Genomic DNA, 18,663 nt, shown 5'->3' with positions numbered 1-18,663 from the left:
ATTTTGAGGAACATGTATATGGTAGTGAGCTCAAGGCCAGAAAAGTGGGAAAGTGACACAATCGTTAAAGTCAGACAGGGAGGAGAAATCAGACCAGCACAGGTAGATAATTGGACACTGGAAAAACTGGTGGTAGTGGTAGTTTTGAGGAGCAACCCCAAACATACCAGTCATATGTTGGTAGAAATTCATGAAAAAGACAGAAGTGCAGTCAGTTGTCAAAAAAGAGCAGTCAGTAACAACTGAGAATGTTGCAACGATGGACAAATAGGAGAGGAAACGGGGAGACAAATCTTAAACAAAAAAAAAATGTAATTAGAAATAATTTGGCTTTGCCTCTTCATTGTTACAAGAAAAAATTAAGTAAAAGTGTGTGTGGGTGTAAAATGCACAGATTAGGACTGTTTGAAAAAGAACGATATTCATTTATAAAGAGAAACTAGAATTATGAAAGAACACTTGTTTCTCTCTCATATAGCAAAAGTAAATGGTGGCTGTGATATGAGAAAGAGAGGCAGAAAGGAGGGGCTGCCCCTGACAGAGAGAGGAGGGGCTGCAAGAAGAAAGTGAGACTGCATGTGTGTGTGTGTTCTCTGTTAAAATCTCTGTTACCATAAATTACATGTTTATCTCTGTAAAGCTGCTTTGAAACAATCTACATTGTTAAAAGCGCTATATAAATTACTTGACTTGACTTGTGTGAGGAAGGAAAGGAGGGAGACAGAGAGAAAGAGTTCACCTTTCCTAGTTCTGACTAGCATATAAACCAGAAAGTGAGCAACCATTTCCAACATACACTTTGAACAACACTTTGAGAGATTTTATTTGTAACTGTCGTCCCCACCAGTGGACCTGTAATAGAGGAACTGCATTTTTAAAATACCTGAGAAAGACTAATGAAATATCTTAATAAATGTCTGACCACCAATGTCTGAAAACTAGAATAACACACTGATAATAATTAAGATTATAATGGCATCAACACCTGTAGAGATACCAAGATCAGAATATTAATTTTGCAGAGATACTATAGGACAACCCTCCAAAAATGTGGAAAGAAGCCTAAAAACAAAATGACCAGCTGAGGGAACATTAGATGTGGATATGTGCAGAGACACTGAAACATTCGTAAAACATAAATAAATAAAAAGGTATTCAAAACAGTTTACTAAGAGATCAAGTAAGACAAATTTCACAAATACCAGGGAAACACCAATACAAATAATTGATAAGAAATTAACCTGAAAGAAAATATAAAAATTGCTTAAATGTTAGTTGACCGGTCTATGGGGGAATTAAATTAATAAGCAGGCCTAACAGGGATTGATATGGAGGATTGCGCAAACTAGTGGCCATCAAAAACACTGGAGTTTTCTCCTTAGTATAAGTGGTTTGTGTAGTTACCAGAGGAAAATCAAATAATTGATAAAAAGGTTTATAGAAATATCTGACATTTAGAGATAAAATATATATATAGAGAGAGAGAGACACATGCTAGATGTGGGTATGATTGACCGGTTATATAAAGACATGGCCTGTGAAGCATCTTGTTGTCCCTGCGAGACAGTTTTAAATTTGAGCCATTGCAGAAATTGAGATCTTTGGATTCCGTTAACTTAAAATAACTTGTGCATTGTCTTGAATGAGCAGGATTGGGTGATCACGCTAAACAGACATTTTTAACAGCCATACTGTATTATACACATTTCACAGTAATGAGACTCATTGATTTAATCCTAAAATGCTTGAGAGAGTAGGGATCGATATAACGAGTGATAAAAATACTATATATGTGACTGAAAATAAGGCAACTTAGACAGATTGAAAGGCTGCTATTTTCTGCAAACTGCAAAGAAGAAAAATGCTTGCTCTTTTCTGCAAAGAAGAACTTGCTTTATTAGAATTGCATGGGGAAACTGCTGTTATCAACCAGATGAGACTTCTGAAATTCAGGGACAATTGAAAGAGATGGTTGCAGAATTTATAAAGGATGAATTTGATTAATGCGGATCTCTGAGTGTTCAATTTCCAGATGACACCAGACAGCACTTGGGACGGCTCCCTCAACATAACCAACAGCAACTGGACTGTGCAACAAGTGAGAGCGAGAAACATAAGGACACGGCTGCAGAGAAAAGAAGAGGCGTTCGGTTGGTGGGCCTTCATCCCCTCTGGAAGAGGAAGCTGAAACTTCTGAGGGGCTGGTATGGACAAAGACTGTGTTGATGCAGAAACAACCAAGAAAACATCCTGCCATCATGCAAAATCATCATGCAGACTCCGTGGCTTGGCCAAAAGCCAGACTGAGGAGAGGCAGAGAGACAACAGCATCCAGAGTCAAACCACTATGTCCCAACATGACACCAGACCCCTGAATGCCAACAAAGACTGACAGATCAAGTGCATCGGATGAGGAGGGAAACACTCAGACAGCAGCCCAACCAGTTCAACTGATCGCTGGTCCAAGCAGAAGGACTTCATCCTTTACTGAGTGGGCACAGGTGATGCGTTTTCAATGATCACTACAGAGACCGCTTCAGATTTCATTGATTGGCCATATTAATTGTATTTTGATTATTCACTGGTCCAACAGCAGTTCTCTATATTCTGTGAAGCTGACACTCTCTATTTGCTTTCTTTCAATAGACATTAGTCCAGATGTAAGCATTAAAAAAAAAATGGGAGGGGAAGTGTTTGCATGACTCAATAATTAACTACAACTGACGCTGAACTTAGCATAGTGAGGGACTACTACTGCATTAACCAACTAGGGGTAAGTGCATAATTAGATAATTGATGATGTTGTCCATTGAACAGAGAGCTTTTGGGCTCAGCTTTATAAGCTTGATTGATACTGAGCTCTCTATCAGGAAAAAAAGAGGACATAATATGTTCAACAACAAAACATATGGATGATAAAGCTATGGTGCTGGTCACTCCATCTTGGTCAATAGTTATTTTTTTTAGGTTTAGAAATAAAAATAGTAACTACACAAATTACAAACACGTGATATCACAAATGCTGTCATTACCAGGGATTACACGATGTTAATATTGTTGGTCATGAATTCGAGATTATGCTAAAATCTCCAGTCATTTAAAAGAGCGTCTGAAAATAGGTCTGAAAAGGATGAGAAAATGGAAAAATACCCAGACATGCAGAGTGTTGAAATACTGTATGAAACAAAGCACCATTATGTGGGGTTTGACCAATAGAGAAGACATGTCTAACTGTGCCAAGGTCACCAGGCGTGACAGAGGGGAAGAGATGGATTTGAGGGTGCCCATTGGGCACCTAGCGATAAGAAAAAGTATAAGACATGAACACTGGCCATTGTAACTTTAGATGTCCGGATGGCCAGCCGGCTTCTCACTTTTGGCGCTTTTCCACTGCATGGTACGGTACGGTTCGGTTCGGTACGGCACGCTTTGGCGCTTTTCCACTGCATGGTACGGTACGGTTCGGTTCAGTACGGCTCACTTATGACGCATTTCCACTGCATGGTACGGTACGGTACGGCTCGCTTCGGGTCCAAGCTTACCGTACCGATACTAAAATGTGACGTGAAAACACTGCAGATCACTGATTGGTCAGACAGAATCATCACTACCAGCGTCATTGTATTTACAACACGAGACACTAAACCCGCTAGATTTAAATAGCCAGTAGACAACAGCCAACACTATAGCGCCTGTTTTAAAAGTATTTGCTTAAAAAAAAAAAAAGAGTATAAACTTAAAAAAAAGAAATGGCTGAATCGTGGTCAGTGGACGAGGTGCAGACGTTCCTCTCGTTGGTTGCCGAGGAGCGGATGGGGAAACCCGGAATGAAAAATTCGCATTTAATATGATGATGTCATGGCAGTAGAGACGGCAACTATAACGATCAGTCACACCCACTTTGAAGCGGTACTAACTGCAGTGGAAAAGCAACCGAGCTAAAGCGAACCGAACCGTGCCGTACCGAGCCGAGTCGTACCACGCAGTGGAAAAGCGAAGCGAGTCGAACCGTACCGAGCCGTACCATGCAGTGGAAAAGCGCCATCAGTTGCTTGTCAATAAAGTTAATTCTTCTGACCTGGAACCTCGACTCTGAGAAACTTCTTTGAGACCTGAACCAAAAAGAACTATGAATTTGCCACAACAATGGTAGGCCTCAATTTGGGGACAACCTATCAGAGTATGACCCCGATTGGCCCATAGGTGGCGCTACAGCAACCAAAAGTACAAAATCGCTCATAACTCAAGTGCCTTACACCACTGTGATCCCTGGCTCAAGGCGGACAAAATGGTTATCTCCAAATTCGATTTAGGCAGGAAAAATGTTCTGCTGTCGCATTTTGTCCAAAACCTACTTTTGCGAACTAGTCCCTGGTTTTTCGCCCGATCGAAACCAGACCAGTCTAGGACAATTCTCTGGACTCTCTAGATCAATAATTATCGAAAAAGTTTAACTTTTGCATTTGGGTGGCTGTAACAGGGCCTTAAAGGCCTTAACTGCTTGAACCCCGATAAATGCTGCTTGCAGCTTTAATTTATATAGCGCTTTTAAGCATGTAGATTGTTACAAAGCAGCTTTACAGAGATACATGTATAATTTATGGTAACAGAGATTGTTTTGGCTTTATAGTGGTTCTTTAATAAAGTAATTTTTTAGTGTGTGAGTGTGTGAGTGAGTGTTGAGAGTGAGTGAGTGTGTGTGTGTGTGTGTGTGTGAGAGAGTGTGTGAGAGAGTGTGTGTGAGTGTGTGTGAGAGTGTGTGTGTGTGTGAGTGAATAGTGAGTGAGTGAGTGTGTGTGTGTTTGTGTGTGTGTCTGAGAGTGAGAGTGTGTGAGAGTGTGTGTGTGTGTGTGTGTGTCTGTGTGTGTGTGTGTGTGTGTGTGTGTGTGTGTGTGTGTGCGAGTAAGTGAGTGAGTGAGTGGTGTTGAACCAGTGATTGGAGCTCTGTGAAAGGTGTTAACAGGCCTGCAGGCACAACTGGGAGACAAAGAATGCTAGCTCTACTAAGAGCTCAATTGAAAGTATCTACCGATCTATATATTGCAAGTCAGTCTTCTGCTGTGTCTTCCTCTTCTTCTGTAAATTCATCCTCCTCGTCTTCCTCCTCCTCACTGCTGTCTTCGTTTGTATGGTCATCTTCTGTGTAATGGAAATAGTCATTGTCAAGTTGATCCCTGAAGATCAAGGTGTACGTTCTCTTGACTTCTTGCAGGTGATGTGTAATGTGATGTAGTCTGCTACGCAGGCCTCTGCTTCCCTCCTTGGACAGCGTCTGTGAACAGCCTTACAAGAGATTGCAGAATATATTTTATTTGAAAAATAAAAATGACATGACAAAGCACTGGTATGCAGTTTACCATCATTCATGAATTCAGTGTGAGGGGGAAATGTTATTTGACTACTTACTTAAATGGCTTCCGGTGTCAATGACAGTTTGCAACTCCTCAACTTTACTCTGCAAGTTACGACAATGCTGCGTTATCTCACAAAGGAGGATGTCTTTTTCTTCCACCAGTCTACTCACAAGCATCACCTGGTCAAACATCTTTCTAATCCCAGCTGTAGACAAAACATAAAAATGGAAACAAGTAACAGTTTACGCTGATTACAAACTGATCCCTTCTCTTGTAATCATAATGCAACTTCAAACCGCTGTCAATGTAAGAGTAATCTTTAAGAGTTCAACTGTGTTGAAATTGTCAGGTCTGACCATTTGGTTCATCCTCCCAGGGCCAGATGTAGCCTCCTCTTCCACTGGTTGCCTCCTCAGGGTCAGTTTTCTGGTCCGATGAACTGTTGTACAGTGAGATGGCTTCTGTCAGGTTGTCTTTAAGTGTGGATATCTGCCGTCTTTCCCTAAGTTTTTGGGTACTATTGCCTGCAACATGAGTGTGCAAGAAAACATATCCATAACAATCATGCCAACCTTATTGATATGAAAATCTTCTTCACTGACATGATGTGGAGGAGACAGGGGAATGCTCAAATGGTGTAGGTCATTTTGGAGCTAACATTATACAGACCGTTACGAGAATGTAGATCTTTCCTCTTCTGCTGCAAACTGAGAAACAGTCCCACGATTTTGCTCTGCTGTTTCTCCAGGCTTCCTTTACCTTTGCCTAAGATGGAAAATTATGTTTTTCTTGTTACCCTGTACATGCCCTTGAAAAGGCCCTTTAATCATCTGCTTTCATCACCTATAGTTGCGTTTGCATCTAACTCATTTGCATATTGTACGCGCATTCATGAAAATGTGGCTTACGAACACGTGCATCTGCTTGCTTTTCCATCCATGTGTTATGTGCATTAAGAATTACTTTTTCTTAAAGACGTTTAACCAGCTGTACCATTAAAACATGAGGTGTCACAATACAACAAATGTGAATGTATGCAAATAAACTGTTTACATCAACTTAATTCCAACTACAAATTACCATCCCCCCGATCTGTGGAGAATCAACAACTGGCTGACACTCTCAATGCATTCTATTGCAGGTTTGAGAAGCCCAGACTCACACCTCACACCCGCTCTGATGTGCACTTCACACATCCACCATCACCTCCTGCAACCCCTCTCCTCCCCCCTTCTGCCATCCAACCTGAGCTTAAGGTCTGTGTGGAGGACGTGAGCCGAGTCTTCAAAAAACAGAAGACTAGGAAAGCTTCAGGCCCAGACGGCATCTCATCTGCTTGTCTAAAAGCCTGCGCTGACCAACTGGCCCCAGTCTTCGCGCAGATCTTCAACAGATCATTGGAGCAGTGTGAAGTTCCCTGCTGCTTCAAACGCTCCACTATCATTCCGGTTCCCAAAAAACCTAAAATCACTGGACTTAATGACTACAGACCTGTCGCTCTCACGTCTGTGGTCATGAAGTCGTTTGAAAGACTGGTGTTGGCCTATCTGAAGGACATCACTGGACCCCTTCTGGATCCCTTTCAGTTTGCTTACAGAGCAAACAGGTCTGTGGATGATGCAGTCAACATGGGACTGCACTATATCCTGCAACATCTTGACAGACCTGGGACTTATGCACGGATCTTATTTGTGGACTTCAGTTCGGCCTTCAATACCATCATCCCTGATCTTCTCACAGCCAAACTGACTCAGCTCTCCATGCCATCCTCAATCTGTCAGTGGATCTCCAGCTTCCTGACAGACCGGCAGCAGCGAGTGAGACTGGGGAAGCTCACATCCAGGACCCTCACCATCAGCACTGGCGCCCCCCAAGGGTGCGTTCTCTCCCCACTGCTCTTCTCCCTGTACACTAATGACTGCACTTCTAAAGACCCCTCTGTCAAGCTCCTGAAATTTGCAGACGACACCACCGTCATCGGTCTCATCCAAAATGGTGACGAGTCTGCTTACAGACTGGGGGTTGAACAGCTGGCTGTCTGGTGCAGCTATAACAACCTTGAGCTGAACACGCTCAAAACAGTGGAGATGATTGTGGATTTCAGGAGAAAATCCCCAGCACTCCCCCCTCTCACCATCATGAACAGCACTGTGGAAGCAGTGGAGTCATTCAGGTTCCTGGGCTCTACCATCTCTCAGGACCTGAAGTGGGCAAATCACATTGACTCCATTGTGAAAAAGGCCCAGCAGAGACTGTACTTCCTTCGCCAGCTGAAGAAGTTCAATCTGCCACAGGAGCTGCTGATCCAGTTCTACTCAGCCGTCATTGATTCTGTTTTAAGCACTTCCATCACTGTCTGGTTTGGTTCAGCTACCAAATCGGACATCAGGAGACTACAACGGACAGTCCGGACAGCAGAGAGGATTATTGGTGCCCCCCTGCCAACCCTCCAGGACCTGTACTCTTCCAGAGTGAGGAAGAGAGCAGGTAAAATCATCACAGACTCCACTCACCCTGGACACCCCCTGTTTGAACTGTTACCGTCAGGACGGCGACACAGATCACTGGCCACAAGAACATCCAGGCACAGGAACAGTTTCTTTCCACAGGCCATTTCCCTTCTGAACACTTAACATGCCCCCCAAGGCATATGCCTGCAAGTGCAATACTCCCACTGTCTAGTGCAATATTCTCTTAACTCAGGTGATATTTATATTTATATTATTCATACTACTCAAAATACTGTAAATATGTTCATAATCTGTAACATGCACTAGACTCCCACTGTCTAGTGTAATATTCTCTAACTCAGGTGATATTTATATTTATATTATTCATACTTCTCAAAATACTGTAAATATGTTCATAATCTGTAAATGTTTATTCAGACTAAACCCAACTGTGACCCCTTTTTTTTACTTTTTATACTATTTTTTTTATTTATTTTTTTTTATACTATTTTATTCTTAGAATTTGTATTACTATGTTTCTTGTTGTATTTGTATTTGTATATGTGCACTGGAAGCTTCAGTACCAAGAAAAATTCCTTGTGGGTGCAAGCACACTTGGCAATAAAGCTCTTTCTGATTCTGATTCTGATTCTGATTCTGATCATACCTTATGCGCATCAAGAGTTAATTCAACCCCCTCTAGCGAATCAATTATCTATGTGCATTATGCATTATGTGCATTTCACGTGTTTCCAACCGGGATTTCTTATTTGAATAGTTCCAATGTGCATTAAAAGGTTGGATGGAAAAGCAACTATTGACTGGTTATCAGCATTGTTGTCGTACCTCTTAGTGCCCACTCTTTCACATCTGTCACCCACTGGTCTTGTGTTTCTGGTGTGCAGTTCAGCTGTGCCATCAGTTCATTGAGTTTTTGTTCCTCTATCTGTTTTTTCTGTACCACCTACAAAAAGAATAGCAATCCACAAAAAAAAACACAATAAATAACCAAAAAGACACTACATGAACATAATGCAACATATTCTGACTAGAACGCTATTTCGGTTAGGATTTTTGTGTAGACCTTGTGATATCGTTGGCTGAGTGTGATGTGCAAGGTTTCTGTTTTCCTCTGGTTCCACCCAAGCACGTGAATAGTGATTATGTCCATCCTGGCTGTAAAGCAATTCATACACATATTTACACAACAACTAATACTAATTACAATGCTATTTCTTGGATATGAGGTACAGCTATGGTTTGGCCAAACTTGTGTACAGTAGATCCCTAGTAGGCTACCTGTGGGTGATGGTCTGTAGGACTGTGAATAATGAAACCATGGAGAATAGTGAACTGATTGTGTGATGTTTTTTGGGCTGTGATCAAGTGTAAGCTACTGAAACAGCAGATATTGGGTGTACAGATGGAGGGTTCCACTGTTCATTTTTTCATGTTCTACACGATAATACTTACCAGCTTTTGTCATGTACTTGGTAGTCAAAGCCACCTTGGAGAGGAAGCTATTTACCTCTTCTAGAGACCATTGTACCTCTTCACCAAGGGTATTACCCGCTCCAGTTTGGGTGTTGCTTCACACTTTGCAGAGTGGGCTTTGGTGTGGAGCAGCGAAAGTAGCGGCTTCATGTTGAGGAGCCGCCCAAACTCCCTAAACTGGCCCTCCACCCGCTGCAGATAGGGCCAGTATCTACACATCTGATCAGTGCAAAAAAAATGTACGTTATGGCGGCTTGCCAGGTCCTGCTGTAGATAAAGTGGGTAGGCGAATACTTTGCCACGGTACATATTGAGTCCCCTCAAGAAAAAGCCATGCCGGCACACAGCGATCTCCATGCCTTCCTCATCTAGGCGATCACTAGCTTTTTTTGACACTTCCTTTGCTGCTACCCATGTTGAGTTGCCACAGGTGGCTCTTCCAGGTGTCTAAAACACAATTACACAAACAAAGGAAACAGACATCTTGCAATATATGCAGACATTCATTTAATAGACAAAATATTACACCTATTGACATGTTCGTTATTGCAAATATCCTCACATGCTATCTACTTCATGGGTCACCAAACTAAGGCCCGCGGGCCGACTCAGGCCCGCCGCCCCCCTTTGACTGGCCCCCCAGCCCATCTGCCCCCCACTACTTGAAACGGCCCTATGAGGCTATCCCCAAAAGTCGTCATGGCCTATTTTTTTTAATTGCTTTTTGGAAAATAATAACATGTCTGCATCTGGTATTTTGTTGATTTTTTTCAGTTACATTTTTTCGAATTTTCGTCACCCGACAAGCTCGAGATCAAGCAGTGACAGACAACGCACGCGCAGAGAACTGTCAGATAACTGTCAGTGTTCAGGACAGAAAAATGGTAATCTCTACTACACAATGAGGCCTGCTGGTGGTCATTTTGGTCTGGGTCATACAATTCTATGTTATATAGCTGACCCGGCCCCCCCATCACAGTCAAGAACGATAATGTGGCCCCCAGAGAAAAAAGTTTGGTGACCCCTAATCTACTTAGTGCATTTTGTCTGCATTTGTTGAAGTTAAAAAACTGAACATTAGAATCGAGAAGAAAGTTAGTGTAATTGACTTTGGACAGAATTGGCTTTCTGCAGTAAAATTCAAGAAGTACAATCATAATTGTACATAACCAGCAAGAAAGCCTGAATACATAATGCTTTAAATCAATGTTTAGGCTGCTGATGGTGGCGTGAGGCTGTTTTAACAGCACACTTTTCCCTCTGATAATATCTAGAATTCCACAGCCTTGTTCATAACTTCATGACCCCTATGTACCCAAACATTAAATGGGTACTATCAGCAGGAAAACATGGCATGCTACAAAGCTTGAGCCATCTCAAACTGACAAAAGAACCTGAGATGTGGTGGAGATTAAAGGGATAGTTCACTTTGAAATAAATTTTTGATATGTTTTAGCTTACCTCAAGGGCATCCAAGATGTAGGTGTCTTTGTTTCCGCAGTAGTTTCAATTTTGATATTTTTAGGTCAAACCGTTCTTGTCTGTCAGTCATATAATGCAGGTTGATGGTCACTGTCTCAAAACACAAGCACAGAGTCCAAATTAAAACAATTCCCCATCGTCCAAATGAAACAATTCCCCATCTTAAGTACACATTGATGGCCTAAGACACGAAACGAGCGGTTTGTGTGAGAAAACGAACAGTATTTATATCGTTTTTACCTCTTGTAACCACAGCCACGTCCAAGTGATCTGAGGGCGCGGGCGCTTCTGTCTGCGCAAGCGCCGGAAAGCGCCGGAAGTGATCTCTCGCGCCTGTACGTCACTCATTGTTTACAAAGAACAGAGATTGTAGGTAAGACGGCTAATAGAAATGGTACTAATTTGCGCTTATCCGGGATGTTTCAACCATCGTAAAAGAAAACAATTACGTATGCTCGCGCGAACTCATCCGGGAGTGGTGTTTTCACGAATTCCCAATTTATGAGCCTTCTCTCTTGAAGTTATGGTTGATCGCTCTTCGGCTGGATATCAACACACCCATAAACTTACTAAAGTTGAGGAGGGTCTGCAGCGATCATTTTTCCCCTGATGATTTTATAAACCAAGGAGTGGATCGCTTAGTACTGACATCATCAGCTGTGCCTATGATGTTTTCGCATCCAACGGAGGTAACATTATGTGAACAACGTTGTATGTGTCCTTTCTATTTGTAAAGCTGACAACATATGCTCTCCACTTCTGTTGGCATCTCACAACACTTGCTACAAGAACACCACCAATTTTGAAGAGATCTCTGTCTCTCTGAGGCTTGAAGACGTGCTGCTGCAGCGGATGCTTCCTCCATCGCTCTGAGTTCTTGATCTGTGTATTCTGGTTCAAATAAATATGGTTGTGAAAAAATTCAACGTTGTCTGTTGATATATCGAAATCGTCTTCCATTGCGATTTCCTGTATATCTAAATAGGTTTAGATCTTCACAGTGAAAGGTAACACTTCCGAAATCTCTGTGTAAACAATGAGTGACGTACAGGCGCGAGAGATCACTTCCGGCGCTTTCCGGTGCTTGCGCAGACCGAAGCGCCCGCGCCCTCAGATCACTTGGACGTGGCTGTGGTTACAAGAGGTAAAAACGATATAAATACTGTTCGTTTTCTCACACAAACCGCTCGTTTCGTGTCTTAGGCCATCAATGTGTACTTATGATGGGGAATTGTTTCATTTGGACGATGGGGAATTGTTTTAATTTGGACTCTGTGCTTGTGTTTTGAGACCGTGACCATCGACCTGCATTATATGACTGACAGACAAGAACGGTTTGACCTAAAAATATCAAAATTGAAACTACTGCGGAAACAAAGACACCTACATCTTGGATGCCCTTGAGGTAAGCTAAAACATATCAAAAATTAATTTCAAAGTGAACTATCCCTTTAAGGAGGTGCAGCTGGCACACCTGCAGCTCCTGTGTGTTGTGGTAATAATAATATAGACTAAAGTGAAAAGTGAAGACAAAAGTGAGCCAAACATGATATGATAATAGTTTGGCTGGTGAATGTGTACATTTCATTCAGTCTTACCACTCTCATGCCTGATTGCAGCTTCTCAACGAAAGAGGCCACATCATTGTCAGGAGCAAAGAAGAGACCTTCATAGAAGGACTTATCACCAGTTCTAAAATGAAAAACAATTGTAGAAAAAAATAATAATGTTGAATACAATGAATAGAAGAACATTTAGTTTGGGTATATCTCTAACTTTATATTCCCTTTCATAGTCATACTTTTTTGTATTGATGTGCAGTATGGGACTATACAAACCCTTTTGAATTGTTAAGCGATAAGCCTTCCTATTTCCACCTGCTGACACAGCCACCATGTTTGGAGTGCAAGCTGGGCACTGCATTATGTCATCCTTTCTCAAATATTTGTCTAGCTCCGATATTGAATATTTATACTGACGAAAACTTAGGTGAAATGTATCTCGGCAGATTTGACCAATCTGTTAGAGATGCAAAGGGAGTAAAAAAGTTGAATTTTTGACATTACACATATCAAACCATCTGTCTAAAGACAGGCAAAATGTCATCATATATTGGCCTCAAATGCATGGTGACTGACGCCAGTGTGTATTCAAAATGAAGAAAACAAGAGACACTGAACTGAGCATGATTACTCCAATAACTAATTTAGCTCCACAGATACCCCTTTTCCACCAACAAGAACCGGGTGCTGGTTCAGAGCTAGAGCTATTGCCAGTTCGGAGTTGGTTCGACTGACGAGCTTACTAAGAACCGGTTTGCGTTTCCACCGGCCAGAGAGCCACAACAGAGCTATATCTTACGTCACTGCATACGTATCATGTTGCCCAGCAACGCTAGTGCGGCAGCACCAAACACAAACACACCAGACTTGTTCGAGATGCATCGGCTTCTCGCAGAACGATCAGCACATGAAATCAAAACACTGCGAAAGCGATCAAAAAGCACAAGGAGTCGTATGATCTCCAAACACTCCCGCAGCTCTGATCGGTCCACGCTGCTCCGATGCATCTCGAACAAGGCATCAACAATAATAGACGTTGCGTTACTATGGATGCTCATGGGTTTGCGAAAATAAATCGGCATCCAAACACGGCGAATCCAACGCGTTCGTGCAGCTCGCCGTAACTTACATAGACGGATATTATAATCGAGCTGCTATTAGCTCGACTAGCTGCTATTTAAAAATGGCGGTCACAAGTTTCTCTTCAGTCTTGTTGGCCACGGTAACCCCGCCCCCAGCCTCTGACGCAAGCGGTTCTTTCTTGGCTCCGTTCTAGACCCTGCAATGATTTGGTGCTACTTAAGAACCAGTTTTACTGGTTCGGAGCTGGTGCTTTGGCGGTGGAAAAACAAAGAACCGATTTGAAACTAGGCTCTGGCTCCGAACCAGCACCAGTTCTGCCTTGGTGGAAAAGGGGTAAGTGAGTGCTCCATTAAGGCTTTATAACCTCCTCCTTCAACAGGTCGTTACTGTACAAGTAGAAAAGAAGCCCTCACTGAGAGTAGCCATTCCTAAGGAGGTCCCTGCAGTCAGCAGGTCTAACACCCTCCCCCCCCCATTAGCAAAAGTTAGTAGTTTGCAAGACTGAATGTAGTGTTGGTACTTTACCCTTCCATGACGTTTTGAGTTTGTCTCTAGCATCTTCACAAATGCATGACGAGACATACTCGGTGCATCCAACTTCATCTGTTCATACGTTTTGAAAACATTTACATGATAGACTGTCTGGAACTTAATAGTGGATGCGGGCCACAAGCCACTCCACACAAGGTCCTTGACATCAGGTGTCCAGTCACTGCCACAGCTCTGACAATTTACTTCTGGGAGCATGAGATCAAATCGTCCTATAATAAAATGGGTAATGGTGATTGATATGTAGATTTCCATAAAACATCTTTGTTTGAGAAAGCAGGCTTTGAAATGGCTAGACCTTGTTACACAGACACATACCATTCATTGTGACTAGAGTGACAGGTCGTCCTGGCTTGACCTTCACAGAGGCTCTGCTGCAAGAGCACACGGCTGTCGGCAATGCAAGTGGGAGAAGCCGGGCTGTAGCGAATGGAAAGAGAAAACCATGTATATCAACACAAATTGTATTGTTACAAATATATATGCTCATATAAACTATAATATATATGCTCATACCCTCTGAAATAAAACAATACGTCCCATTGCTTCTTTTCTGCACTATTACAGTTGGAGAAATGGGTTGGTGAAAACCCTCCACTAAATAGTCTCTGTTGTGCAGAACATGCTGCCGGTGCTGAGAAACATCACATTTCTCACAAAAGAGATGCCGTGGAAAACAGCCGAGGCAGCGTATCACAGCCTCCTCACTGCAGTGACCACAGGTCTTCTGGACATTGGCAGCAGACAATACAGCCTCAATCAGCTTTGGCCGGGCCGTGTCCCACCTCTCATGTGTTACAGTCTGGCGGAGACCCCACTTTCCTTCTGGATCCTCCTGGGGAGACATGGCACGCTCTGGCAGCCCAGAGAGGATATCTTGTAATGCTGCCAGGGAATCTAAAACAGTAAACAATTGTGACAAAATATTTAAATCAATGCATCAGTAAATGAAATACTGGATAGTGGAATACTGAATGGCATTTTACCTGCAACTATATTCCCAGAGTCCATTGGAACTACACCAGCTGCAACACAGAGAAATATGGAATCACTGGAAAGGATAGCAATGTCACCAAAATCACAGGATACAATCACATTACTTCAATACAATACACAATACCATTCTCAATTGAAAATGTGAATTGAAATGCCGTCTGGTGTTAGCGAGACAAGCAATCACTGGCAGTTGATGATATACTGGAGTGAACACTAAACATGGAAGAAAGGCAATTTCATTTAAATGATAATGGTCATAATTTGACATACTATACATGACGTACAGGCGCGAGAGATCACTTCCGGCGCTTTCCGGTGCTTGCGCAGACCGAAGAAAACTATCCCTGTTGGAGCCATTATGTTAATTTGTATTTTTTGTTTGTGACACTAGAGGGCGTATTAGTATGTGAGTATATTTAAAGTGATGATGAGTTACAGGTGGTGGGATTGAAGGTCAAACAAACTTTTTTGACCGTGCCGTGACTGTGCTTATACCAAACAGTTGTTAGCAATAAGTCAAAGTATTGAGTATAATTTGTGTTTGTTTTATTTGTTATTTGCGATGCCAAAAAAAAGGGACAATAAATGGATTTGGCATATCCGAATACTCAAAAGGTATGGACAATGAATATTTAAAGCACGCGTCAGAAACAGACTAAGCAATCTGCGTCCCTACATTTTAAGTCAAAAAAGTTTGACCGAATGAGCCTGGATGAGCCTTACAGCGATTGAAGCAGATCGAATTGGACGACTACAGGAAAAGTCAGCTGATCTGATGTCGGATGATGCTCATTCATGACGGTTTCGTTTGATGGATTTATTGTGGATTATTGCTTGGATTGACCGCGGATTTCGAAGGACAACAAACCCGCACGTGCAAAAGAAAACAGCGCACACGAACACCAAAGTCTTCAGCCTTCAACGTATATGGAACTGAGGTATGAAAGCGCTTTCAATTGAGCGGGGGTTGAATGGCCATATATAAAATAGTGTGCACACAAACAAACAAAGACAAATCCAATGCGCATTGGTGGTAAAAACAAAACAGAAAAAACAAAAAACGAAGATTTGAACTGTTTGTGAAACGAAGAACTGAACTGTTTGTGAAATGCTTGTGTTTGCCCGTGTTTATTCTTTGATGTTTTTGTTGTAAAATTTGCAGTGAGTAAAGGTTTAAAATGGCGGATGAAGATGAGTTTCGTGGTTCTGAAATCGAGCAAAATGGGGCTCAGACTCAGAAAGCAGAGGGTGAAAATGTTGAATTGTCTGTACGAAAACGAGAGGTTAAGCTTACTGCAAAAGGGTTAATGGCAAAACTCGATATTTTACAGAAACAAAGAAAGTCAAAATTTGACAAAGCATCCCAAATGAAAAAGACAATACAAGAGTTAATGGGTAATAGAGAATATGAAAATGAGGTCAAAGGTATGTTTGAAAAGTTTGAAACGCAGTGCAAAGAAGCAAAAGAGGCACACGAGTCTTTGATTGTTTTATTGCCTGATGAAGAGAAAGACCGACATGAAACATGGTTCAAAGCAAAAAATGATATGGGTTGTGGAATTCAGCACTGTGGTATATAAATGGTTGGAGAAGCTACATGAGGAATGTGATCGTGCTGCCAGCGAAATTGAACCCAATGATAGCATTTCAAATGTTGAAACACGGGTTAGCGGTCGCACTTCAAGCCACAAAAGTAGCCGCCACAGTTCGTGCTCCAGCAAATCTAATGCCTCTGTGCATCATGCACGTATTCAGCTTGAAGCAGAAAAAGCCGCTCTTGTCGCTCAAGCTGAGTCTTTAAAAGTTAAGCATGATATTGAGCAACAGTTGGAACTGTTACAGAAGCGTAAGGAACGAACCGATATTGATGCAAAAATCGCCGCATCCAATGCAAAGATATCTGTGCTCAGGACTTATGAACAAGCAAACAGCATCGCTACAGATGGGATGGAATCCTATGTCGGCAAACAGGCAAAACGAGCAACTGCATCTCTTCATCCAGATGTTGAGAGACCGGCAAGGTCTATTTTGCAATGCAGCGTAGGTGCTACCTCACCACCAACAACATCTCATTTACAGCAACCTGCATCTTCAAGACCCAGAATAGACGATAGAAGATCTGATTTCGCACCGAGTATGCTCCAAAAGCATCAAGAAATAACAGAGTTGTTAATTCAGCATCAAAAGTCTCAACATTTACCACCACGTGAGATTCCAGTGTTTGAAGGGGATCCATTGCAATTCAATTTGTTCACTAAAGCTTTTAAACATTGTGTGGAGGAAAAAACAACAATCAAGGGTGATTGCTTGTATTTCCTTGAAAGATACACAAGAGGACGCCCAAGAGAAATTGTTCGTAGCTGTATGAATATGGCACCTGAAAGAGGTTATGATACAGCTAAAACTATGCTTAAACAGCAGTTTGGAGAAGATTATTTTGTTTCTGCTGCATATATGGAGAAGGTGCTTGGATGGCCCATGATCAGGTATGAAGATACCACAGCTCTTCAAGATTATGCACTCTTTTTACGTGGGTGTTGCAATGCTATGGCAGATCTAGAGTACATGCAAGAACTGGACATGCCAACAAACATGCGAACAGTAATTCTAAAGCTTCCCTTTAAACTCAGAGAAAAGTGGAGAACAGCTGCATGTGATATCATGGAAAGACAGAAAAGAAGAGTCAAATTTAGTGATGTTGTCAACTTCATTGAATACCAAGTTAAAATCATTTCTGATCCAATATTTGGGTCCATTCAACATGTAGAGATGAAAACAACTGGTAAACCGAAGGATATCTACAAATGGAAGTCACAATCCCAGTCAAAGCCAAAGTTAAAAGGGGATAGTTTTGCTACCAATGTTACCAACGTTAACAAACCCATTGTTGGTAAAATCCAAAGGGTAAATGCTGAACATCCAATCAGGCAATTCAAGAGTAACTCCACCACTTGTTTGTTTTGTTCACAAGGTCATTCTTTGGAAGAATGTAAAGAATTTGAGAAGAAGAAACATAGGGAAAAAGTAAACTTTATAAAGGAAAAAGCTGTCTGTTTTGGTTGCTTGCATGTTGGCCACATGAGCAAAGAATGTAAAAGGCGCTTAAAGCTGCCGTCGGCAAGTCTGGCAGATTGGGTCGATTAGCCAAAATTTTGAATGTTTACAACTCTCATGCCCCTCCCCACTACCAGCGAGCACCCTCCCATCGAGGTCGTGCTCGTCAGTGCGTCACTGTGCGTGTGTACCTGATTTTCTGTGAACGCGTGTCTCTTCAGCATCTATCAACACCATGGACTCGGAGGTAGGCAGCCCTGGCTAATCTATCCATAGATAGCAATAACCGAGGAATTGGAAGCTTGTTAGTAGATTTTCTCTCCGCCATCACGCTTCATGCAATCTCCAGGCGAACTTCAGGCGTGGCATGTGCATGTGATATTAACGTGCGCGAGTGAGGGGGGATCTGTGGCGCGTGTGCACGACCTGTGATTGACAGTCAGATATCACCCCCCCCTGCGCTGATTGGACCTGATGAAGCGGGAGCGCTGGATTTTTGCAAAACAAATAACACGCTCCAGGTGGAGTTAGAAGCTCGGGTTTTTTTCTAAAACCACGTTATTTATGTTGTTCTGTCGGATTATAGTGTCGATTACACTGAATATGATCAAAAAAATGTTGCCGACGGCAGCTTTAACT

General features: G+C 42.2%; 2 protein-coding genes across 4 annotated transcripts; both read right to left on the bottom strand.

The window, feature by feature from the left end:
• Positions 1 to 4,438: 4,438 nt before the first annotated feature.
• LOC309481181 (uncharacterized protein) lies at positions 4,439 to 9,265 on the bottom strand. Its single transcript, XM_082145998.1, has 6 exons — positions 8,889 to 9,265; positions 8,651 to 8,768; positions 6,024 to 6,119; positions 5,711 to 5,878; positions 5,407 to 5,559; positions 4,439 to 5,283 (listed from the first exon to the last, which is right to left on the bottom strand). The coding sequence occupies exons 1-6, from the start codon at positions 9,000 to 9,002 to the stop codon at positions 5,048 to 5,050; spliced, it is 885 nt and encodes a 294-aa protein (XP_082002124.1). The 5' UTR covers positions 9,003 to 9,265; the 3' UTR covers positions 4,439 to 5,047.
• Positions 9,266 to 9,282: 17 nt separating this feature from the next.
• On the bottom strand, positions 9,283 to 14,294 carry LOC309481330 (uncharacterized protein). 3 transcript variants are annotated; one of them, XM_082146218.1, is made up of 3 exons: positions 13,951 to 14,294; positions 12,379 to 12,472; positions 9,283 to 9,745 (listed from the first exon to the last, which is right to left on the bottom strand). In XM_082146218.1, exons 1-3 carry the CDS (start codon positions 13,956 to 13,958, stop codon positions 9,338 to 9,340), a joined length of 510 nt encoding a protein of 169 aa, XP_082002344.1. In that variant the 5' UTR covers positions 13,959 to 14,294; the 3' UTR covers positions 9,283 to 9,337. The 3 variants fall into 3 exon arrangements, 1 of the variants encoding a protein (XP_082002344.1); XR_014199986.1 differs by lacking the exon at positions 9,283 to 9,745 and adding an exon at positions 12,619 to 12,799 and having other exon boundaries at positions 10,707 to 12,472; XR_014199985.1 differs by lacking the exon at positions 9,283 to 9,745 and having other exon boundaries at positions 10,419 to 12,799.
• Between the last annotated feature and the right edge of the window lie 4,369 nt (positions 14,295 to 18,663).

This window comes from Leuciscus leuciscus (assembly GCF_965113295.1).
Source record: "Leuciscus leuciscus genome assembly, chromosome: 1".
In the NCBI taxonomy this organism is placed as follows: domain Eukaryota; kingdom Metazoa; phylum Chordata; class Actinopteri; order Cypriniformes; family Leuciscidae; genus Leuciscus; species Leuciscus leuciscus.
Note: the sequence above shows the minus strand (reverse complement) of the source record. Positions and strands in the feature narration are given on the sequence as shown.

Bases quoted from the DNA above. Each gene is read 5' to 3' on its own strand.
- LOC309481181 (XM_082145998.1), bottom strand. From the start codon at position 9,002: ATGTGTATGAATTGCTTTACAGCCAGGATGGACATAATCACTATTCAC. The intron at 5,560-5,710 runs GTCAGACCTGAC...TTTTGTCTACAG, and splicing joins CTGGGAGGATGAACCAAATG to CTGGGATTAGAAAGATGTTT. The intron at 5,284-5,406 runs GTAAGTAGTCAA...ATCTCTTGTAAG, and splicing joins TGACACCGGAAGCCATTTAA to GCTGTTCACAGACGCTGTCC.
- LOC309481330 (XM_082146218.1), bottom strand. The intron at 9,746-12,378 runs GTAAGACTGAAT...ATTGTGTTTTAG, and splicing joins TGCAATCAGGCATGAGAGTG to ACACCTGGAAGAGCCACCTG.